Source organism: Stegodyphus dumicola, chromosome 6 (assembly GCF_044657685.1).
Source record: "Stegodyphus dumicola isolate Sdum_Otavi_A_Nest chromosome 6, ASM4465768v1".
Taxonomy (NCBI): Eukaryota; Metazoa; Arthropoda; class Arachnida; order Araneae; family Eresidae; genus Stegodyphus; species Stegodyphus dumicola.
The window spans coordinates 194,257,641-194,282,953 of NC_140773.1; the positions used below are offsets into that span (position 1 = coordinate 194,257,641).

Sequence of the window (25,313 nt, forward strand, 5' to 3'; positions counted from 1 at the left end):
TAGCTCTCTAGTTCGACACCTTTCACTTTGTGCTGATATTTCTCGGCTCAACTTTGCTGTGTGCAGTCGATTCAGCGTTAGTTAAGCTAAGGATCCAGTTATTAGATTATCTAATTTGTTAATGAAGTATTACATTCTTATTTTCTGTTACGTAGCCTAAGGGGTGATAATTTATGAGCACGAACTTTGTGCATCTGTTTAATTTAGATTTAAATAAAAAGGTTATTTAAACATTTCATTTGCAGTACTTATTCTTAAAGACATGGCGAAAATTCTCTACTTAATCTTCGACGTAGGCTTAAGAGTTCCAACGAATACAAGCAAACTCTATAAAACAAACGTTTTTTACTTCCTTGTACGAAGTAAAAAAGGAAGTATTGTAATCCCGAAAAGTTTCAGGCAGCATATTTCAACGAAAATATCCATTTTGACCGCTATCAAATGCAATTTAATGATGTTTTTGCGTGATATCTGTACGTAAGAACAGGATAAAAGACTCGTTTCCTCCAAAAAAATTATAAAACTGCTTTAAAATTGATTCTGAAGAGAATTTTTCGTGGCGTCTGTACGAACGTATGTACGTACTCGTACTCAAAAACGAGTAGCCTCAGAACGTTGAAATTTTGCATATAGGACTGCTATAACATGTAGATGTGCACCTCGTATTTTGGTTGCAATCGGCCGCATTAAACGTATATAAATATATTTATATATATATCCACTCTGTTACCCGGCTCAATGATCTCAGTTTCTTTACTCTTATATGTTTGTAAATTGTACATTTTTTGCTTTAAAAAATGATTGAATTATGTTGTTTTTATGTTCCGGTTAAGGTTTTTATGCCTTTAGTAAATCTGTATGCAATATTTTTGAATTATCAACAATTTTAAAGTTGTTTAAGTGCCGCTAAGCCTATTTTTTTATGGCGGCCATTGATTGTTTACATTTGAAACAGCAGACTAGTGGATTTGTTGCCAATCTAGAGAAACTTAGCTTCGCAACAACAAAGATAACGCCTTCATTTATTATTGCCAATTAAATCATGCTTAATTCTTTCTGGAACTTTTTCGAGGAAATAAGTGTTTAAGATTTATTTCGTAATTTTTAATATAGATATTTTGAGTTTTTATGTATTTTTGCCTTCTCGCGAAGTTAGAACTGAATTAATTGAATGAGAAATACTCAATCGTATGTGAAAAACTGTTTCTTTTTTGTTTTGTTTGCTTAATTTCTTTTATACATCATTCTAGCATTATTATAGTATTTGAATAGAACATGTGGCAACGATTAGATAATTCTATTCTTTAAATGATATAAGTTTTGTGCATTTTGAGTTATAATATGAGCGAAAGTTAAGTGAATCTAGCGCCAGAGTGTCGCTATGGTAAACAAATACTAGAGTGAATTTTAAAGAATGTATTTATTCTATTGTGGTTTATGCGCTGTCGGCGAAGTAGATTTAATTCAATCCAATAAGTTTAAATGAAATGCAAGAAAAAATGCGTATAATTCAATATTCCGTACAAGGAAGTCATGTGGTGTACACACCAGATTTTTTTTTTTTTTTTTTTTTTTTTTTTTTTTTTAACCAGTTAATTAAGTTGCCAATAGTCAATGGCAACATTTCATAGTGTGCAAATAATTTAGAAAGTGCCTTTTTTTATTATACTCCTTCTTTACATTTTTAATATTAAGTATTTTTCTAGTTTCATTTTTTAAGTACTTGAATTACTGCTTTGTTTATTAAAGAAGAATAGATAATATCTGAAAGAAAAATGTCTTCCTTGCGATTTGTTTCTTAACTTCAGCAGTTCAGAGATTTTAAGTTTAAAATGAAGTAATGAAGCTCACTTTGCATGAAATATGCGCTAATCTATATTCATTGTTTTTAGTCCAAAATGGCGTTAGCTCGAATGGGCTATTAGTTTCGAAACGGGATTTTGCGCCGCCCCCTATAAACGGCGAATCACTTTTCAAATGTTTGCCAACAAATTTTATCGCCCAGTATTATTTTTAAGGAAATTAAGAAATTAAGTATGTACGTTCCTCGCACTGTGTAAAAACGGCGGTACCTAGGGCCATGAAATTTTGAAAAACGTAGTCCTCCACCAGAAGATGTGCATCTGGAACCCCAAATTTTGAATTTCGAATAAAATATTTCATACATTGTAAAATTTTAATGAATTTTTATTAACAAATTCAACGATTTAAAAGTGACCAGTAAAACGTTTTTATCTCAAGGGCGCCAGACTCTATCGAAAATTCTAAAGATATGCTGTTTTTAAATATTTTGTGTTGAATTGAATTGTATGTGGGGTACGAGCGAAGGAAGTGCTATTTAATTCACAAATTTAACACACAAAATGATAAAGACACATATACACATACACGGAAGAAAAATTACAAAACATCTTGAACAACAAAAGACAGAAAAAATTAGAAAAATGTTATTGCCAACACTTAACACTGCATAGGTAATTCAAACATATGCTGCTTTTAAAATTTTTGCAATTTGTTGTTGCATTGTATTTGAGGTAAGTGCGAAGAAAATGATGTTTAATAATAAAGCTAAAAAGAAACTGATTAGAAGGAGTAAGAGCAACAGCAGACTGGTAGAGCGTAAATAACCTTTACAAACCCTTTTGAGCGACCGTTAAAATCTGAACCCTTTCATATTTTGCTTTCTGTTTAAATTATATTTGTTTAAACTATTGCGCAATTGGAGAAGCTATCAATAGCCCTTAATTTAATCATAGTGCTGTTAAATTTAACTAACATTTTGTATTATTAAGAACCTACTATAAAAAAGTTATAACACTCTGCATTTGTATAAATAATTCCTTAGTTCATTTTTTTTTAATTTTTCATCAGTTACTCAACAAACTGGGTGATCTAAAAGCAATAAACACATTTTGTAATAATATGTAATAATGTAATAACTTCCATTCTTTGATAGTCTATTTGTTATAAAGTACATTTATCATATATATCTAATTAGTAATTATGAACATTTTCAGCTTCACTGTAATTAATAAAAAATATTTTAACGCTATATATCGCATAATTGGCACAGAACCGTTCTAGTTCAAATCCCTTGTCGAATATTATTAATTACTGTTTTTGAAAGAATTGCATTTAAGTCGTTTGGTAAAATCACTTCAATTTTCTCTAATTAGAATTTAAAGGTTGAATAGCCTTCCACTGAACTCGATGAGAGGTTTTTTTTTTTTTTTTTTTTTTTTTTTTTTTTAATTGGCAACATGTTCTTTTATTACTATTCGCATACGCAGTTCATATTCTAACTATTAAAAAATGTATTTATCATTTTAAACATATGTATTCTATTACAAAAATCAACGTAAACTTAAATTTCACGAAGGCACAGCAATCTCTTTTTATAACTGCTAATATTTTTAATAAGATTCTGTTTGAAAATTTAATATTTCCTGAGCTAGCATTTTCGACATTTAGCTCCAGGCAATGTATTAAATATTTCGTTAAACGTCAATAATTTCTTTAACAATGGTTTCGTCTCGCATTCTACATTAGCAGCCCATTTTTTTAGTTTTAGAGTCTGGGAATGGAATTAATTGTACAGGGAACCTGAAAATCAGGCAGATGAAAAATTCAGTTCAAATTTCACATAAGTGCTTAATTTAAATGTAAATCATGGGATATGTATTGTGTGGATTATCTGAAAAGCTTCAGATTCATGAACTATTATTATTCCAGAACTTCCATTCTGACGATACCCTACAGAATTTTTGATTGCGAATAAATTTCTATACCTAAATAGATAAAGTGCTTCTTATCTGCAAAATTTCAATTTTCTAGGGTTCGGGATTTTTCAATAAGGTTGTAGGGACATTAGGTTTTAACTGGAAGCAGGAAAGATGAAGAATGTGCAACCACCTTTGCCGGGAATCGAGCCACGGACCTCTGAAACACGCGCCCAGCGTGTAGACCACCACACCACGAAGGCATGCCAAGAAGGCGGGTAAAATACCTTATAAGGTTATTAAAACTGAAAACTGTATATGTATAGTATTATTAATAATTACGTTGAAATTTTTAACAATGTATAATGCACTAAAAGGTTTCACGTAAATTTGATCAATTGACTCAGGAACTGATAAGATAGCTTCTGCTGTGTTTTGATACTTTTGTGTCTCTAGTTTAAAAACGAATACTAAATCACAGTGAAACACCCTTTATATCCGTCGGTCTAGAGGCCGTCGTTTGGACGGATAAGAGAACAGATGAATAATAGAAACTTCTTCCATCACCAAATACAGGCAGTCGATAAAATAGATTCATTTTAATATTAAACAGTACTGTAGTGACATTAGGTTTTCTTTTGGGGGGTGGAAGCCGGAGAGATGAAAAATTAGCAACCGCCTTCGCCGGGAATCGAACCACAGACCTCTGAAATACCGGCCCAGTGTGCTAACTACTACACCTCGAAGGCACAGGCATGATAGGAGGTCGGGAGAAATACCTTATATACTCGCCCTTTTTAAAGGGCAACTAGGGTTTTTAGGGGACCCAATCGCCAAATACTGGGTGCGGAGAATCATCATTCACAATCCTTTTATTTCGGGCCCTGAAATAGATTCTTCTTCTTTACATACAAACATATATACTTTTATTGATGCGCAGAAGAAAAATTTAAGAGAAAGATTAATTTCTCATTACTTATTCTCAAATTTTGTCCTTGGGAAAATTTTCTTTAAAAGCTTAGAAAGATTTTATAATTTATTTATATAATTTTAATTAGACCAAGCTGCTCAATGATTAATTCAACATATCAGTACTATTTTAAGTAAATTTCACTTTGAAATTTTAATATTTAGCTCTCAAACTATTTGGATGACAAAGAGAAACCAACAACAATGTCTTGCAATTATCAAACTTTAGATTATTTCAGATCGAAAATAAATTCGATTTTTTTTTTTTCCTTTGAGATATTATTATTGTTCGTGTATGTTTCAATAGATAATTAGTAAGCAAAATTTATTTGAGACCACTAGCTTAAGGTATGCTTATTGTGTGTCCTAGTTTTCCAAGAATTGAAGGCTACATAGCATAGCATACTCATCCTTCGTAATGGCTTCAGCTACACAGAGCTTTATCCATTCAACCTAAACAGCCGTTGGCAATTCACTTTTGTAAAAAACTAAAGGCAGACTTATTTGTCTGCCGACACCCGGAGGTGTGAAAAATCGTACATGACCGAGGCTAGACAATCTAGCCTCGGTCAGGACGTGGGAAGGCCAGGTAACAAAGTTCAAAGTCGAAAGTCCAAATTCAAAAGAGTTCTTGCTTAAAAGCAGCAGATCAAAAATCAGTCCTGAGGTCAATTTGCGACACCTTAATCATCAGCTTCAGCAATTTTCATCAGGAGCATGGCCGCGTTGAACCCTGCCATTAGCTTCTCGGCTGTTGACTTAGCAGCTCGGATCTTTTCTATCTGAGAAATTATTGTTTTCGGGAAACTGCTTATTTTCTTATCACTTAGCCATTCAAAGGCTTCACTGGGAACTTTCGGAGGGGGTTTAATTCTTTCCTTCAATTTCTCATTGTACTAAGTTCTTTGAGGTTTCTTTTGTCTAGCACTTTCATCTGTTTTGACAAGTTCTGGGAAATCTGCCTCAGTTGGTGCTGGAATATTCTTCTTTCGGGGTACTCTCCTCTTTTCGAACTTTTCTATATACATCTTGCAACCATGATAGCTGCAGACATGGAATTCTCCGCAGAAAACACAAGTCAGCGTTTCTTCTTGCTTCAAAGTGCATTGATTGCTTCTGTGGCTCTTCCCGCACTTAGAGCAGCGAACCATGTTGTTACATAAACGCTGCGAGTGACCCCACTCCTGGCATCTATAGCATTGAGTGGGGCGGTTTCTTCGGGGTAAAATTTTCGATCCTGATGTTCACACTAAACACATATTGTTCAATTTGTGAATAGCATATCCGGCTTTGGTTTTTTCCGACTTTAATAAATAGATCGGTAACTTTTCTTGGTTATTTTTCTTTGATCGTTGAAATTGCCTAACCTTCTTGATTGGGAAGTTTCTTCACTTCAGGTTTTCGAAAATAGCATCTTCCGTAATCTTGTCAGGTAAATTTTTCAGTACCACCCGAATAGGTTTTTCGATACTCATCAGAAAGGTATGAAAGGGAATGCCTCTTTTCTTCAACAAGCTTATGGCATTTCTGTAGTGATCTATAGTCTTTACCTTCACAAGAATAGATTTCGCCTTCATTTCGGCCTCGAATTCATCTGTACAAACCCTTAATAAAATTTCTTCTAACTTCAACTTCATCCAATCCACAGCTTGGTTCTGGAATACAATGGGCGGGGGCATCTCCAACTAAAGGGCTTCTATCCTCTGGCTCCTCCTCTCTATGCTTTTCCAGCATCTTGAATCTATTTTCAAGCGATAATTTCTGGAGTGGGGTATTTTCCAACATTTTCGGCGTGATCCAAATTTCTTTTTCCTCTTCAACATTTTTACCTTGTGGGGCTGGGCTAGTGTCCATGTCCATCCGAGTAACTTTCTTATTGCAGCTAACGACTGATTCTTGAAGGGGTTCATCAGTTAACGGTTCCTCTTTTTCCATTATTCTACGGCCATTCTCTTTGCATAAGTTTCCATCACTCTTTTTGAGGGCACTCGCATCGCACAGCCTTTTATTTAGAACACAAAGAAACGCGACGGGGAAGATAAAAGAACAATACCCTAGTAGATTGTTTTTCATTACTAAGACCCTAAACAGGATAAATATAAGGGTTAAGAAATTTTGCAATTGAAAGCTACACAAATTCTGAAAAGTTCGAAAAATACAAAAAAAAAAAAAAAAAAAAAAAGGTTCAGTTCTAGATATCCACAATTCGTTATATACGATTTCTATACATTTGGAAATTCACTATTGCCATATAAAGTAACATTATAGGCAATTGGACAAGCCCAAAACGCATATTGGTATTAGTCGGATAGGACCAAAACAGATCATTGCAAGTCGGATTCACTGTAATGGGATTGGACCGAATTTGTCTATTAGCTGTAGCTGAAAGAGGCAACAGTGTTCAGTTGCAGAATGTACATCTAAATCTCCTGATGCTCCCATGTAAAGGCGATGGAATCTTTATGACAGCGGTTTTTCTCAGTTAAAAACTGATTTGCATGAGAGTGCAGGTATCTTTGTGAAGTTTGTCATTTTGACCAGCGGTCGGATCTGCATATGCTGCACCCTCTATGCAGGGACACATTATAAAGGTGTTTTTAATGCCAGATATCGCGGCACGGAAAAGTTTGAGCAAATTTAACTAAGAGTTTTTATTACTTTATTACTGAATTTATTTATATTTTACATAATTTCCAGTTTTTCATCAAGGCTAGAATCTATTATGCTCTAGATGCAATATATTTTGAACTTTGGGAAAGTTCCTTGCTGATGCTGCTCTCGTACAATCGAAAGATATGTTTCCGATTCGCACTTAAAAGTGATGAAATTATCATAAACATACTCAAAGTAGAATTAGTTATAACTTTATCAAATAAAATTATAATGTATTTGAAATACTTTCTTCTCTTTAAAATTTATCTCTGCTGCAGAGTTTCAGCGCCCAGGGACAACTGAAGATTTCGCGCCCCCTACTGCTTGCCAAGGATGGAAAACATTTAATTATTCAATTATTTAACAAGATTCAGGTTTTATTCAGGTATTTCTTTTTAAACATTAAGGGCACTGCCATCAATTGTACCTACTCCTCCAATACACCAATCTGGACACTCTTAAAAATATACATTCAAAGGCATTAAAACTATTGAACGCATACAAGGTCTACCACAAAAGTAATGCACCTAATTTTATTCTGCTGTGACTATCTGTTACACAGCATTGCTGCTTGCACAGAAGGGTGGATGGAGTTTTGGGAACACAGCACAACCAAAAGCAGTCGGCTCCAAGCTCCTGCAGAGTCACAGTGCCCATTTCAGCAAAACCTTGTGCAAGTGCTCGATTGAAATCAAGATGGGAAAAAAACTCTTGAGCAGTAGTACGCAACTTTTATTTCAAACATGAGAAAATGCAGTCAGACTTTTGCATTGCTTCAGTCCTGATTTTTGCCCACCAGACTTTTTGATCCTGAAGATTAAAAAAATCCCTCAATGGATGGACCCTGGAAAACATAAAGGTGGTTACGAAAAGGTTACTAAAGGGCATCCATGTCACGGACTTCCAGGACGCATAGAAAAACCATTGGAACAAGTGTATTAAAGGGCAGGAGGGATGTATTTTGAAGAATATCGAGTAATTATAAGAAACGGTTCAATAAATTTCTTAAAAACAAAGGTGCATTACTTTCGGGACAGACCTTCTATATATACCCCAGTAATTTAAAAAATTGCAGTCAAAGCTTTCCAGGCCAGAATATTACTTTTGCTCATCCTGCTATCTTATGACACATACATCTTTTCAACATTGAAAAAATTTCAGCTCATACACTTGTTCACTAACTTCACTGAAATAAACAGTACATAGCTCACATGTAAAAATAACCAAAATACTTCATTCAAATGTGAAGCTTAGCATAACAGCTAATCAAGGACAAACACTTCATTAATCTCAACTAATGATCTCCACACATAAATAGATCAAAGAAAATGAAGTCAAGATTTTTTAAAACACAACTGAAAAGTAGCATTCTTGCTACTCAAAAATATTAATACCAGACAAATTCCATTTCACCTAAATGAAATAATTGAAGGCTCAATATTAGCAGTTAAACATCACACATAACAGATATTCAACTTATGCATTTGAAGACATTAAAATTGTACATTGTTTTACTATTATACTTCACGAAAAGCTAACCTGAAAACACGTACAAGCATAGAACAACCTTTTCACCCTGTTTTTCAAGTTATCCATATGCAGCAAACTGTCCGCAGAGATTCAATTCCTCCAATGTGCACATTTGGAGACTTCTTGCCAAATCCTGCATCTTTAAATAACAACCTTTTTATGCAATAAAGTTGCAATTTAAACTGATAGTTCATCATAGTGAAAAATGTAAGGCATGTTATTCATTGTCTTAATTTATAGGAAATTTTTCCACTATTATCTAATTGCGACGTATGCAAATTTGAAGACATTTAAAACCTGAATCGTTACATAAAATAGAAAAGCTAACAATGTATTCTTTGCAGTTTGGGTAAATTTTCCCTCCCCAAGACCGTTCGCCTAGTTTAATAAAATATATAAATTTTGAAAATCTGGTAGCAAGTTAATTTCTATTAATTTTAAAGAGTTTACGCTGCTTATTGCATCCAAAACAGTGAACGAGGGTAATATTTTCACCTGAATAAAACCTGAATCGTTACATAAAATAGAAAAGCTAACAATGTATTCTTTGCAGTTTGGGTAAATTTCCCCTCCCCAAGACCGTTCGCCTAGTTTAATAAAATATATAAATTTTGAAAATCTGGTAGCAAGTTAATTTCTATTAATTTTAAAGAGTTTACACTGCTTATTGCATCCAAAACAGTGAACGAGGTTAATATTTTCAATTTTTATTTTTTAAAGACGTTAATTTCAATTTGCCAGATTGTATAAAAAAACTTATAGCAGACATTATAAAAATTAATTATATCCTGTATTAATTGTCCCCTAAGACACATATAACTCCAATCAGGCCCAGATAATCATCCTCTTACAGTATGTTTTAACTGAGGTATTCAATCCTGCCAAGATTATAACAAGTAGCATCGTTATTGGATTTATTACGAAAATACTCCCGCAATTTGACAAATATTCATTACGATAATCTTAGCAGAACCATGCAATGGTTTTCCAGCTTTACGAGGTTGAAAATTGTACGTATGTCGAGGATGAAGCAGATGCCATAACATTTGTTTTTTTCTCCTCCTGGTCAGTAAATGAATGCTTTAATTGCTTTTCTCAAGAGTAGAGTGAAGTCGGGGTTGCTGGAATTTGCAGTTCACCAATAATGCCAAAAAAGGGGGATGTCTTTCTGCTGGTCATCGAACAATTGATACGATTTAGCAAATTTTTAAACAAAATGCTGGACAGAATGTAATCTATCGTTTACACACCTTTTTCCTTCCGTTCTCTTTTGCTCAACAAACACAATATATTTTTTACAACACTAAGTCTCGAAATGGTAGAATTCAACGGCAGACGCATACACTTTCCACTATATCCAGTGTTTTCAAGTTAAGTTTACCCGCAGTATAGCGAAACAATTTTATTTTGAAATGTTCATCATATATGGAGCTATTATAAAATTACCATGCATTAAGTTAATAATTAGTAAACTAATATTATATAAATTCAAGTTTTGGAATCAAACTGTTTTAAAGCGGCTTTGAATATTTTAAAAGTGAAAAAGTAATTCAGCCAGAAACTATCTTCAGATTTAAAAAATTTATTTCCAAAACAACTATTATGTGTATAATAACTTACAGATACAAAGTTCATTCAGTTCAGAATATCAAATTAATCACTTTTATTAAAGTTTATTGTACAGACTTTAAAGACATCAGGAGGAAAACACAGATATTGGAATTTATTGTAGAAACCACCATGCTCAATTTAGAAACACTTGCGGTGAACAATGGATGGGCCAGATTCATCATACTCTTGTTTAGAGATCCACATCTGCTGAAAGGTAGATAAGGAAGCCAAGATAGATCCTCCGATCCAAACAGAATATTTCCTCTCGGGAGGAGCGATAATCTTTATTTTCATAGTGCTAGGTGCTAAAGCAGTGATCTCCTTCTGCATACGGTCAGCAATTCCAGGATACATGGTGGTACCACCTATAAAAGATTGAAATATAGAATATAATATAGAAGATTTCTGTATGGATTCTGGTTTTTCAAAATTATTTAATTACTCATAAAAAGTTAGACACTGCACAATCCGAGTTTTTAAAAACCAACATACTGACAGAGTAGTTAACATTATCTTTATTACCAATTACTTGCTACCCTGATGCCTGGATTCAAATACAGAGAAGGCACAAATGTAAGTATGGTGTCTTGAAGTAGGGTTCATAGCCACATTTTAGTTAAAAAAATAAGCACTTTTCAAGCACATTTTAAGGGAAAAATAAGCACTTGTCTAATTATATTATACACAACTGCATAACCTTAAAAGAAAAATTAGACTTGTAATTTAAAATATAAGCAATGCAATTTTAAATTTTAAATGACAGTTCAATTTACAGAATTAGTTTACAATGAGAAGAAAAAAACTATGCAGAACTAAACTATATTACAAGATTTAATGATAAAATTTTAGTTCAAAATATAGAAAATAATAAGCCATATTAATTGTATTCGTTTGGCACCTAATAAAAAATACAATTTTTCCACTCATATTAATATTTAAATAATTTAACTTAAATCAAAATTCTGAACAATTTCATTGCATAACAGTTTTCCCCTTAACATATATTCCAAGCAAAGTCATTTAAGTAAAAAAGAGGCACATTTCTGAAATCAGAAGACTGGAAATTGCTTCATGCAGTCTCCTTTAACAGTAAAAGCTTAACTAGCCCACATACTCGGAAATTGCCAAACATTCGGGATAGTAACTGCAAAAAGAGGAGTGGGAGGGAGATGAAACTGAAATATTCTACTTAGAAAGCACAGAAACTCTTTTAAGTGTTCATAAACAAATCTCAGACGAAACATCAACATTAATTATCTCTGCAAAATACTGCAAATGTTATTGCGCAATACATGCGGCGTAATTCTTCCACGTGATATTACGCAATCGGAATCAACAGCTGCCAGTATTCGGAGGATAAAGAACTAAATGAAGGAAAAGACAGACTTGCTAATTTGGGATGTTCCTGATTCTAATTTTCAACAGACTGCGTTTAATTTCCAGAATAGAATCAATCTTCGTTTAGGTTGGGTAGACCACAAAAACTTTTAGTCCTATTCAATCCGGATTGGACAGCGTGTGTGTGTGCGGGGGGGGGATCCGCTGCTTCAATATTAGAGATTTTGTGGAGAAAGTGGAGAACCTCCCAACCTCCGTACTGTATTATATATTGGGAGGGGAAAGAAATTATTTTGACTATTCGATTACCTTCCTTTTATTTAAGCCATTCCGAATATTATTCCCCAGAAAGCTAATCTGTGTAAAAACACACCCATTTTTGGAAGTTTATACTTCAGCACTTACTGCAACTATATTATAGATATTCATGCATATATTCATAATATAAGCATAGCGATCATAATAAACATGAATATGAACTGACCACGTGGAACAAGAATGCAAATTATTAAAATCTTGATAGAAATTCAAACGTGTATAGTATTTGGGTGGGAGGAAAAGAATACCGAATGTAACGGAATTTTCTACCATTTTCGCAATTCTTTGACCAATAGAACGACGTGCACCTGTCTGTACTCTCGCATAGGTTACGGTAATGCAGAGAAAGGTGGGAAAAGCAATTTCCGGAAGTATGATTCACCATCTGACATTGCATATAAGGAAAAGTTGTTTATTTTAGTTTCGGCTTTGTACGGGGAAAAAATGCACGTTCATTTAAAAAAAAAAAAAAAAAAAGGATTAAAAAAGCACTAAAAGCAAAAAATAAGCACTAAAAACAAAAAATAAGGGCTTTAAAGAAAAAGTAAGCACCTATAAGGGCCTTTATATTTTATTTTCAAATATAAGGACTTATAAGCACTTGTAAGAACTGCTACAAACCCTGTGAAGAATATGGTCTCAGGGAAAGAGGGACGGAACTTAGATCTGTCTGTTAATGCATTCTAACTTAATGGGTTTGACAATTCCTATGACTTGCTTAGTGAAGAATTAAGTCTGATCATTAGGAGATAAAGTTAATTGTTTATCTGAAAATTAGATCTTTCTTTTGATCATTTTTAAATTTAGAGGCTTATAAATTTCTGCAGTATAATACAGATTTAAATACAAGATTTTCTTTAGGCAAAAATTTATAATGTAATTATACATATTCACAGAGCTTAAGTTGCGCCAAAGATCTAAATACTGCAGTACTTCTTTTATGGAACTGAAAAACAATTTTAGTAGATGTCGAAAATTTTATTTTTAGCAATAAAATTATATTAAAAATTACTTATTAGATTTATTAAAACTAGAGATAAATTACAAAAAAGGGAACAAAAAAGAAAATCTGGGTAAAAATCTAAAGGTTTCAGATTTTAAATTACGTCCAAAGGGGCTTTAACATTTTGTGTGTTACCTTATTAAATATCCTGTTCTTTGCACTTAAACCATAAAATTCAGTTCAAGATGAATATCGCAAAATAGTTTAAATTGAGCATATCTTTAGTATTTCGGATACACAGCCTCGCGCACTGGAGATAAACATGTTTTTCTGTACATTGCCATTGATTACTTTGAAATCGTAGGTTTGTTAATTAAAAATTCATTAAAGTTTTACAAAATATGAAACTGATAAATTTAACAATTTTCAAATTTGGGCTTTCAGATGCCTATAATCGCAGTAGGAATACGTCATTCAAAATTGGATGTCTCTAGGTACTGTTTTATCACAATGCGAAAAACGCACATTTATACAGATTTTTCATTATTTAATTTCTTCAAATATAGTATAGGGGGATAATATTTGGTGGCAACAGTTTGAAAAATGAAATGGACATTCAGAGCGATTCAATGCAATATCGCAAAATGAAAATAGTCCCTCTGGGACAAAGCCCCTTTGGACTAACAATCCAATATATATTTATTGATTAAATTACATTTAAAATTACCAAAGAAATTTTAATATATTTAAAATTTAAGAAATTAATTTTAATATATTTCTTTAAATATTAAATTTAATCATTATTTTAATGATTATACAACTTCTTGTTCCTCTTTCCCGAGGGTCTAAGGTAGGGCTCCGGCTCTTCTAACTTTAGAAATAAGGCCCTGCATATTCATATTTGTAGCATTTATTTATTCAACAAGAGGTGACAACAAGCGGTCTACATAAAAGTATTTGAGCCACTACACAATGAGTGAATTTACATTGATAAAAGCTAAATGTTGTAAACTGGGAGGTTCTACCCAAATAATAAACACCTCAATAGATAAATCAGTATAAGATTCTTCAAAAGTTAAATAGGAATTTAGCTCAAAAGCATTACCAACATTATAAAACTAAACTTTTCATATATCAGTTTTGCAAGATTTTAAACATGTAATAAAGATGCATTTGTAAGACAGAAAACATGAGCTTACTCATATTTTAACCTTTACTTAATTTATACGACTAAACCTATGCAGCTGTTTAAAGTCATTTATCAAACATTTAAACGGTAAATAAATACCACAAAATAAAATTACCAATTCTGTGAAAGACAACTAAAAGATTTTTAGATTTAAAAAGACTATATTAAAATTTCAGCTAAAAACATTAGCTTCCTATATAAGGATTAATTAAGCTATACAGTAAGAAAAAACTAAACCTGTAATTAATTTGCTTAGCATTTTTGTAAAGGCCTAAATTATAGCAACAAATTTCAAGTATCTGATTTGCATTCATAATCTATTCTTTTACACTTTGAACCCAATTCAAAAAATTATGATTTAAGTATTAAAACCTGAATGTGAGCATAATTATTATGTCTGCATGATAGATTTTATGTTGTATATTTCTGTTATACAACATTTGTTAACAAATGATATTTGCATATTAAAATGGAGCATTTTTAAAGCATTTGCAATATACTTTACGTAAAATTGTTTTAAATGTACAACTGTTTAGCAAATTTCAAATATGTGCTTGTCAGAAGTAGCTCGTTATATGGCTAATCTATGATAACCTGAGATGGAAAGTTATTTCATTATGAATGAATTTTAAAATATTTTAAGCTCTACTAGTTTATTTATACCTTCATTTGCATTTCATATGGATAAGTAAGTAATACAGGAGAAACTTGCTTTTATATTTTAAGTTTAAACTGACAGTATTTGAAAAAAAAAGGATCCTTTTAGTTTTTTGATATAACAACCTACAACTGAAGAAAACTTGAAAGAAATACTGTAAGTTAAACCTAACTTTGACATATTTATATAAAATTGGTATACATTTTTAATCTTAAGTGGTAATACAACATAATTTTATTCTTCACTGCATTTTCCAAATGACTACAAAATACAATATGTAAAATATCTAGTTTAGTACATTTGTTGAATCTTATAAGAATTTCACTTTCCCCCTTTTTTAAACATATCCTATTATCTATAAAATAAAATTTAAAAATGCTTCAAGGCAACATAAAATTAGATATTTACCTGACAGCACAGTATTGGCATACAAGTCCTTTCTGATGTCAACATCACATTTCATGATGGAGTTATAAGTGGTCTCATGAATACCACAAGATTCCATTCCCAAGAAAGAAGGCTGGAATAGAGCTTCAGGACAACGGAACCTCTCATTACCTATGGTGATGACCTGCCCATCAGGTAATTCATATGATTTTTCAAGAGATGAAGATGAGGCAGCAGTGGCCATTTCCTGCTCAAAGTCCAATGCAACATAGCACAATTTCTCTTTAATGTCACGGACAATTTCTCTTTCAGCTACAAATGAAAAAATTTAATGAATATTTTCCTGAAAGACTTACATATTAGTATTTTCTTAATATTAAATCCAGAATACTTTTTATCACACCAAGTTAAGGATAAAAGTCTGTTTAAAAGAGTTTACTTATATTTCATATTCAGGAGAAATTATGAATGCTTAATTACAAGAACTAACATTTACATCCAAGTTCTCACAAAACAAATATAAAAATTACCAGTGGTAGTAAATGAATAACCACGCTCAGTAAGGATCTTCATGAGGTAATCAGTCAGATCACGTCCAGCCAAATCCAAACGCAAAATTGCGTGAGGCAAAGCATAACCTTCATAAATAGGTACAGTGTGTGAAACACCATCACCAGAATCAAGGACAATACCAGTAGTTCTACCAGATGCATATAGAGACAATACAGCCTGTAATATTTAAAAGTTTTTAATAATAATACTTTACTCATATTTACATATATTTAATTACATTGTTTTAACTGGCTGAAAATTTTATATGTATCATAATCTAAAATAACTTAAGAAACTTAAAAAACTATATTTGTAATCAAGTGCATAAATACAGCATGCTATAAAGGTATCAGCTATGTTTTCGCCTTTATATTATTTCAAAATTCCTAAAACAAAATAAAAGAAAAGACATTACTACATCAGTAGAGAGCGTTTTAAACTTTTCAGCCATTTTCCAAATTTGTACCAAATTAAAATCTTATCTCACCTGAATAGCTACATACATAGCTGGTGTGTTGAAAGTTTCAAACATGATTTGTGTCATTTTTTCTCTGTTAGCTTTAGGATTAAGTGGGGCCTCAGTCAGCAGGACTGGGTGTTCTTCAGGGGCAACTCGAAGCTCATTGTAGAAAGTATGATGCCAGATTTTTTCCATATCATCCCAATTAGTGACAATACCATGTTCAATTGGATATTTCAAGGTAAGAATTCCTCTTTTGCTTTGAGCTTCATCTCCAACGTAACTGTCTTTCTGGCCCATTCCTACCATAACACCCTACAATAAAAAGCATAAAAATATAAGAACTGATAAATAACATTTTCAATTTATGTATGAACAAATAACTGTAAATAGAAATTTCAGAGCATTCATAAAGTTTCAGTTATATTATCTATATTTGACAAACATCAAAAGAGAAAAATTCAGACGACATGTATTAAACCCTATGTACACCATGACCAGTTTTATCTGGTTATGAGATTTTTTGGTCCCTTTGTGTGTGTATATATATATATATATATATATATATATATATAGGGTAAATTTCATAGATGTATTATGCAAAACATAATAAATTATGAATAAAACTGTACACACACGAAGAGGTAATACAAAGTATTTAATTCAGAAATTTTATCATGTAGGAAGAGGTAATACAAGCAAGTTTTGAATGTACTCCTCGCAAATGTTCCATATGCACTCTTTGTTATACGGCATATATCAAGTCTGAAATGCAATTATCGCCAAACTTTGTGCAGCATGTCTGTTCCTATGCTGATAGCAGTTGCGATACGGGTTTTAAAGTCAGTCGTGATCAACAGATTTTGAGGCACACACTATCTTTTATGAAGCTCAACAGGAAAAAATTGCATGGGGTGAGATATTGAGATCATGGTGGCTAAGACCAAAGTGCATTGCTTGCGTGAACAAGCCACCGTAGTGACAACATGTTACTAAGATGGCTTCACACTTCAGTCAAAATGTGTTGATGCACCATCCTGCTGCAGAATGAAGCTAGGCATATCTTCTTGCAGCTGTGGCAGAAACTATAATTCAAGAATATACAGTTAACACTCCTTCCATCACAGGTTTCAGAAAAAAATTCTTAGTTTCATGAGATTCTTATTTCATGTGAAACACATTAACCTTAGAGGAATCACGTTGGTATTGCACTGGCACACATGAATATGTTCAGTATCCCAAATTCTCACGTTATACTTATTTACTAACGCAGAAATGTTACAAGTTGATTCACCACCAAATATTAACTTTTCAAAAAGTCATCAGCCACCCAGCACATCGGAAGTGTCTCGCAAAAAGATAACGAACATGGCAGATCTTCGGGTTTCAGATGTTGTACAAACTGCAAATTACACAAATGCCTCCTAAAATCTCTCCATGTAGTTTTCTGGGCTCCCGTTGTTGCCCAACTCAATATCAGGTTTTGAAGACTACACACAGCTAGCTTAATATGCTCAACTACATCTTCTCCTAATGAAGAATAGATAACATGTTGATTTTCCTTTACAAATGCAACTCTTCTCACAAAATTTTGTATACCAACAACAGATTTCCTTTACGATTCAAGCATTGTCTGTTAATATTTTATTCACAACTGGCACAAGCAGTGACAATAGACTTGCTAACATGAAACAAGAACACAAAACAATTTTTGCTGTTTAGTCGCCATTTTACAAAAGCTTTTTCCGATTTTTTACCAGATACGCTGATGATGATTGCGCTTCCAGCGGCATCCATTGGCAAATATTCAAAACTTGCTTATATTACCTCTACATGCATGTACATTTTTAATGAACACATTATTTTGTGTAACACACCTATGAAATAGAGGCATTCATTTTGACTTACCCTGTATTAGCCTAAATTTAAGATACTTTGTTTTTTTACTTCAATAACATAGATGTCATCTTAATAAATGCAAGTTTATGAAAAGAGACTTGAGTAAATATAAAAATTTATTCTATAAAGGCTGTTTAAATACTGGTCTTCATGAAAGATTCAAAAACCTGCACTGCTCAGAGGATTAAATACATTATCTCACATAGGCAGGATTAAAACTTAGTTAACTTCTGCTTTACAATATATTAAATACAGGCTAATTCACTTGACTGTGGATGAGGTAAAGCTTTCTGTCTGCATTTCTCCAACTTTATGGAACAATTTTATAAATTAGAATGTTTTGCAGACCACCTTAACTTTTGTCCCATTTGAAAGCAATAACTTTTAGCATATATATACTTAAGCTTTTAAAATACAGTTAAATAAAATTTCATACCGGTGTTAAATTAAGTTGTATTTATTTAATAATTTAAGGCTACAACACAGTTCAACATATTTTACACAGTTCAACATATGGTTTTCTAGTGAAAAACCTCCTGGGTTATTTTCCGTTTGTGCAAAAAAATAAAAGCTCAAGCAGGGGCTTTTTATTCTTTTAACCTCTTTTTCTAGAGATAGCTGCGTCTTTACTTCGTACCATTACGTAATTATCAGAAAGGCATTGCATGCTTTCAAAAGTTTCATAATTTGTAAATATGTGTGAAGATGCGAGTAATAACATATTTTAAATAACTTCTACATACTATCTGTTGAAAATACGAAGATCGAATGTTGTAAATATTACATTTTTAGCATTTACCTTAGTATATTTATACATTTAGAACAGCATGAAATTTCCTGCTGAAGTACGATCAGAATAAATAATATTTGTATTATATTTTTAAATTATAGAGTTAATTTTCAGAAATAATATTTGATGAAAGTTTACAATTGGATGTCTTTTTTTTTTTTTTTTTTTTTCCCAAAGAGTCTTTCAATGCCAAGATCAGCACCACGAAGGCACAATTTCAAGATGGTCACCACGCAAAACCAAAATAAGAAGTCCAAGAATTTCACAAACTAGGTGTCCATGTACACATTGATCTATTTTCACTTAAAAAAAATCAGAATTGCACAAACTAGGCACTGCCCACTGCTTTGTCCATGTACATATCAACAATCTATTTTCACTTAAAAAAAATCAGGAAACTAAAACAAAGTTAAACTATCATTGTAACCAGAAGTGGTCATTGTAACCATCACCAAACTGAACAAAATTTGTTGCTAATCAAAGAGGCACCTAAATCTACACTACAGCTTAATATTTGACAAAGAACATAACCAATTACATAGTTTTATTTTGCTGTAAAAATCAATGCTAAAATGTTTGCAGACTTTATGCTGTACATGAGCAGTGGTTTCACTCCTAAACCACCTGCAACCTATCCTCCCCCCCCCGATACATTTCACATTTACGAAGCTCAAAAGATAACAGCTGCTGAAAAACTTTCAACATGCCCCCTCAAAGGGTTAAGAGAAAAGTGACTAATCCAATATTATGATACATGCAGTAAATTTAAATATTATGTTTCTTGGAAATCTAAGAGGGCCACTTGTGATCTATGGATTAATTCCAAGAAACTGCTCTACACAATATTTGATTTTGCTTACAAACTAAAAACTTGTAAATCCACAAAGCTATTCCTGGCTCTCAGCTGTATATTTGGCTTTTTTCCCCAAAAGGTACCAAAAACATGACAAGAGCATTATGGAAAAAACACCAGCTTTTCATATTAAATTCAGATATATATAAATTTTAAAAACCTCAGGCTACTGGTATTTATAACTAAGGTTTATACCAATTCAAACATATTTTTATTTGAATTATTACCAACTTTCATCAAAGATACAATTAGCTAAGTGCATACAAGAAAATTTCTTTCAAGAGCTCTGGCAGTGGTGACACTGACCATTATATATTTTCAGATAACTTGGCACATTGCTTTAACCTGGTACTAGTCTTTAGCTAGCTAAGTTTGCTAATACAATTAGATTAATTCGAAACAGTACTTGATAGGTTTTTATTTTATGAATTTGAGACATTATGAATTTTAGACAAATTAATAAATTCACATTTTATGATAGTCAAGCCTAGAAGCAGCACAGACTGTTCTGACAGCACAAGCTGTGCATTTGTCAATTTTAAACACTTAAATAAGAAAGTTGCTAAACCTCCTGAATTGGAGGTATTTTAATAAATGGAACAAAAAGTAACCCAAGTCTCACTATGATCAAGTCAAGCTAAATAAATGGTTTTTACATAGTTATTTTTAAATTTTAAATTATACTTAACATTTTCCGTTTTGCTTTTAAAAATTCGATACTTTTCAGTTCTGCCGGCGCAGGCGATAATGTCGCCAACAATTGACGCCACACAGAATATCCTCGCTGCTAACCTTTTACGCATCATTTTCAAAACAAGTCACGGCCATTTCTTATCAGATTGATTATTTCTTTCAATACTGGCATATAATTACATAGAATTTTTACCAGATAGTTCAATTCTATGCCCTAAGGCCATTCGCGATAATAAAGTCAATTAGGATGCAATCACACTGTTCATTCGAAGGCGAAAATACAGAAAAGTCAAGGGTTAAATTCATGAATTCTAATGAGAATGCACTAGCGAAGTAAAGCACTGCAGTTTTACATAATTTCCGAGTAAGCTATTCGTACGAATTGAAATAATTCTTGCATTTAAACTTTTATTCCAAATTAAGATTTAACTTGAAATTAATGTAGATAATTACCAAGAATTAGATTTTTTATAGCGTAGTTTTAAGTAATACGAGATCACTTGGTGTCACGTGATATAAAATGGAGAATCAGGATTTTGAACCATAAAAGCATAGCAAATTCTTAAATTAATGTCTTTTTCTACAAATTTATCTTCCTTATTAGCCTTTTAACAAAATTTTAAAAGATATTAAAATGTTTAGTCCTTCAAAATAAAAAAACTCGTAAGAACTAACATTTTTTATGTGTATACTGTATGTTGCCGCCAATAAAGTCTGCTTGGCGAGATTTGCGCCGGCAAAACGGAAGAAGTACCGAAAATTCTTACATAAAAAATTAAGGTTCTGTAAACGTTCGCTACACTGTTATAAGCGAAAGTCCGATTCTCTGGCATTCAACTGGAATGTTTTTGAATTAAAAAAGATCAACATAAAATTATGTAAATATGAAATCTTAACTCTGACTCAAATCGAACAAACACTGTCGCTTTTAGCACTAATTACAGTCAAATATAATGCTTTAGCTGTACGCAAGTCATTCTCACAAAGTCAGCTCAGTTTTTTTAAAACCTGTCAAATTTAATTGCCGTTTACTTTTTTAAAATTTAGAACTTGCCTTCAATGGCACAGCATACAGCAGAGTTTAAATTTAGAGGATCATGGCATCAAAAACAATGGATAGACAGGTTATGAATAGTTGGTATATTTAATTATAGCAAAGCACAAGGACTATCTGCCTAAGGGGAAGGAAAGGATGCCTTCATGGAGGACTTTCTAAGGGAACTGGCTTGTATACACGTTACACGTGGGGAAAACACCCATGCAGCCAGCCCGTTCGCGGGGATCCGAACCTCGGACCAAACTAACAGAGTTCAGTGACTTTACCGCTTAGCCGCTGGTGGGCCCAGGTTATAAATAGGTGAAAAAATAATGACAAATAATTTAAGATTTTATGTTATGTCCTCAACTCTTATGATTAACAAAAGAATGAGGCCTTCCTTCACACTTCTGCTAGAATGAGCGGTGTAAATTTGGAGAGTTCACCGCAATTTCTATCGTTGATAGAATTCCATAGTCTTATTTCCACATTTATATAAAATGCCCTTTCCTCATCTTTCAAAATTTAAATGTAGGAATTTAATATTCAAGCTGATTGAAGTGACCAATTTTAGACTGAAAATGTCTCTTCGTTTTGCTTTCCTACCACGCATTGTATGTTTTATGCTCAGTTGTCCAGAATTGTCTTATATCCGACATTTCCTTATATTCAAGCTTTCTGAATAATTTGTCTTATATTCGAGCTTTCTGAATAGTTGAGGTTTTTACCAAAATGTTATATGCTCCTTTATACGATATTTGTTATGTTGACAAGTACAATCTAGTTTTAATAAATCAACAGATGCAGATGTTATAAATTACATATTTTTATCAGTTTTTGATCAATTTTCGGAAACTTCCAACATTGCATTTAACGAAAAATATTAGCAAGAATTTAAGTTGCATTACCAACACCACAATTAAATATCTGCAAATGACATTGTATACAACTTAAAAGATATGTTATTATAAATTGAACTTTTTTTAAATCTTACAAAATTACATAATAAGCAATATTGGATGGCCGACTTAAATTTTATACACATGCATTTACGATATACCAATGAATTTCCTCAATTTCAGTACTTTTTATCCAAAGCATAACAAAACTAAACATTTTAAAACTAAAAGCAAAAATTTCCCCCAGACTTTTTTTTTTGCTAATTTGTCATAACAGATGACCATGACAATAGCAAGGTCAGAAAGAGAATTAGGAGGCCCTTTTGGTTTTAACGATCCATTTTATCGGTCAAACATTAATTAATAACAATTTGGTTGTCAAAAGAGAGCAAGTTAAATCGCTATAAATGTAGATGATTTTGTCATGGACTTCTTGGTTTGCAATACAGAAAATTCCTTTAGAGATAAAAGTTTACTATTGGGTGCCCCCTCTTTTTTTAGATTCTTTTTTGACACCAGGAAGGCACAATTTCAAGATGATCACTACAAGAAAGCTAAAACCAAGTTAAAATCATAACCAGAAATGAAGTTTCCTCGCGAAAACTAAACAAAATTTGTCGCCAATCAAAGGGACACCAAATACTACACTAGAGCCCCTTTACCTTGTGAAATACTTTAATTCTTAACTATGCTTAACAGCAAGAATCACATATAAATTGAGTCAAATGAATGGCCTTTTAAAAACTTTTAATTTCATTTTTGTAGTTCATTTATTTTGTATTTTCAGATACATAAAACATAAAAAGTTTGCCTATGTATCATTTAACACAAGCGTAAAATAAAGGCTTAATTATGCTTAAAGAGCTCCAAGCGCAAATTAAAAGGCCTTAAATACAACTTTAAATGGAAGACTAAACTAATTCTTTTACCTAGTTAGATTTGGCAAAGCAAAAACCTGTTTGATGTACTTTTAGATTAAACCTATTGATTTCGTAGACAAACTGGTACAGGTGCCTTACCAGGGAAAAAAAAGGCTAACCAGTTAACACCTTTAGAGAGACTGCAGATTATGAGCCAGCATCACCAAGCTAAGCTGAGATCAAAAGTGTCTGACATTTTATACATTTGATTAAAGATAATAAAGGTTTCCGACAGACTTGCACATAAAAAATGTGTCAATTCCGGATACATACAAGTGTTCTACATACCAAAAAAAAAAAAAAAAATACAAAATGAATTGAAAGAGGAGATGCCACCGATCTCCACAAATGTCAATATGAAACACTTTTCAACATAGGGCTTTTAATCTTTTAAGCTGCGAGGTCAATAATGTACAAATCCACCATTATGGATTAAAGGCATTACAGTGAGCACACAATAATAGAGGTTATGGTGAGATATGCTTTAGAGGATGACATGCTTTAAAAGGTACGATAGCATGACTGAAATCAACCATAGTATAAAAAAGGGAATATCATCGAAAGCCCATGGTAGGTACTAATTTCTCATCAAGGAACTACTTTACCCATTCTTGAAAGCAATAAAAAGATGTTTATTCAGCAATCAAGGATAAATAAAGTAAAAGAAATTTCCCCTTTAGGTCCAACATGCTTATTTTTCAGATAATTTTGATTTCACACTAAAAATACATTAATGAATTATGTAGCTCGATACATATTTCCCCTACTAAGTATCTGTCGAAAAAGTTGTATTACAAGAATTATGTTTTGTCACTAATCAAATGGTTACAGATTTAAAAATAAAATTTATTTAATCTAACAAACGAATTATTATATACTTGCCTGATGTCTAGGTCTTCCCACAATAGATGGAAAGACAGCCCTGGGGGCATCATCTCCGGCGAATCCGGCTTTGCACATACCGGATCCATTATCCACAACAAGGGCAGCTACTTCGTCGTCACACATAATTGTTGTTCTGGAAAATTTTTAGATATACATTTAAATTAGTAAATATGAACAGGAAAAATATATTCGTCTCTCTTATTTCTAAAAAATAAAAAGCAAGACATGCAGAAATAATAAACGAGTCTATTTAATACTAAAGGATAAAACTAGGACGACGGAAACTGACAGGAAGTTTTTATTAATATGGCTAACTAGCGATTCTTTAACTTTTGCATTATTACACCATAACAACAAATTAAATCCTTAAAATATTTCCATACAGCAAATTATTAATCTAAAAAAGTCATTAAATTAACAAAAATGCAGTTTACCGACTATTAGACATTTCACTAAAGCCCACGCCCAGCTACTGGACTGATAAGTACACCGGCTTTTGATTTTAAGATAAAACACAGAAGTCTTTGAAAGAAATTTATACGCTAAGGAAATTTATAACATATAACAATGTTAGAAGTTATTTATATTACCTAAGAGAAGTTATAATTCACTACATTAAAACTGCCATGCACCGGCAACAGATAGACAGTTAAAAGTTGCCCGCAGTTTAATGAAAACTTAATATGACAATTTAACACACTCATTCTAATTACAAAAATAAATTTCTATAACTAACAATTAAAAGATAATAAAAGAAGAACTACCTGAAAGCACGCTAAGGTTAATTTGTTACGATATGCTTTAAAGAGTAACGCCCCAGAAGAGAGCCGATGGCAAATGGACAGGTCTGTATCACTTATCGCAACACGTTAATGTAGAAAGCTAAATAGGGGTGGAGGCAAAACTGATAATTAAAATTTCCTCAAAATCAAAAGAAGCAAAGACTAGTAAAATATATAATTTACAAATTTCTTTTAAATTTCAAGTATCTGTAGATAAATTTACACTACAG

The 25,313-nt window shown here is 32.3% G+C and overlaps 1 protein-coding gene and 1 long non-coding RNA gene across 2 annotated transcripts in view; one reads left to right on the forward strand and one right to left on the reverse strand.

Moving 5' to 3' along the window:
• The window catches only part of LOC118191065 (uncharacterized), an 82,809-nt gene that overhangs the window by 12,176 nt on the left and 45,320 nt on the right, over window positions 1-25,313 (forward strand). The window lies entirely within an intron of this gene.
• Window positions 10,437-25,202, reverse strand: LOC118191066 (actin 403). The gene is made up of 6 exons (XM_085819306.1): window positions 25,066-25,202; window positions 24,299-24,434; window positions 16,354-16,641; window positions 15,845-16,043; window positions 15,336-15,626; window positions 10,437-10,846 (listed from the first exon to the last, which is right to left on the reverse strand). Exons 2-6 carry the CDS (start codon window positions 24,422-24,424, stop codon window positions 10,620-10,622), a joined length of 1,131 nt encoding a protein of 376 aa, XP_085675432.1. The 5' UTR covers window positions 24,425-24,434; window positions 25,066-25,202; the 3' UTR covers window positions 10,437-10,619.

Coding starts and splice junctions, on each gene's coding strand:
- LOC118191066 (XM_085819306.1), bottom strand. CDS start 24,424: ATGTGTGACGACGAAGTAGCTGCCCTTGTTGTGGATAATGGATCCGGT. Junction 15,627..15,844: donor TTATTCATTTACTACCACTG/GTAATTTTTATA, acceptor TTTCATTTGTAG/CTGAAAGAGAAATTGTCCGT. Junction 10,847..15,335: donor TGCCAATACTGTGCTGTCAG/GTAAATATCTAA, acceptor AATCTTTTATAG/GTGGTACCACCATGTATCCT.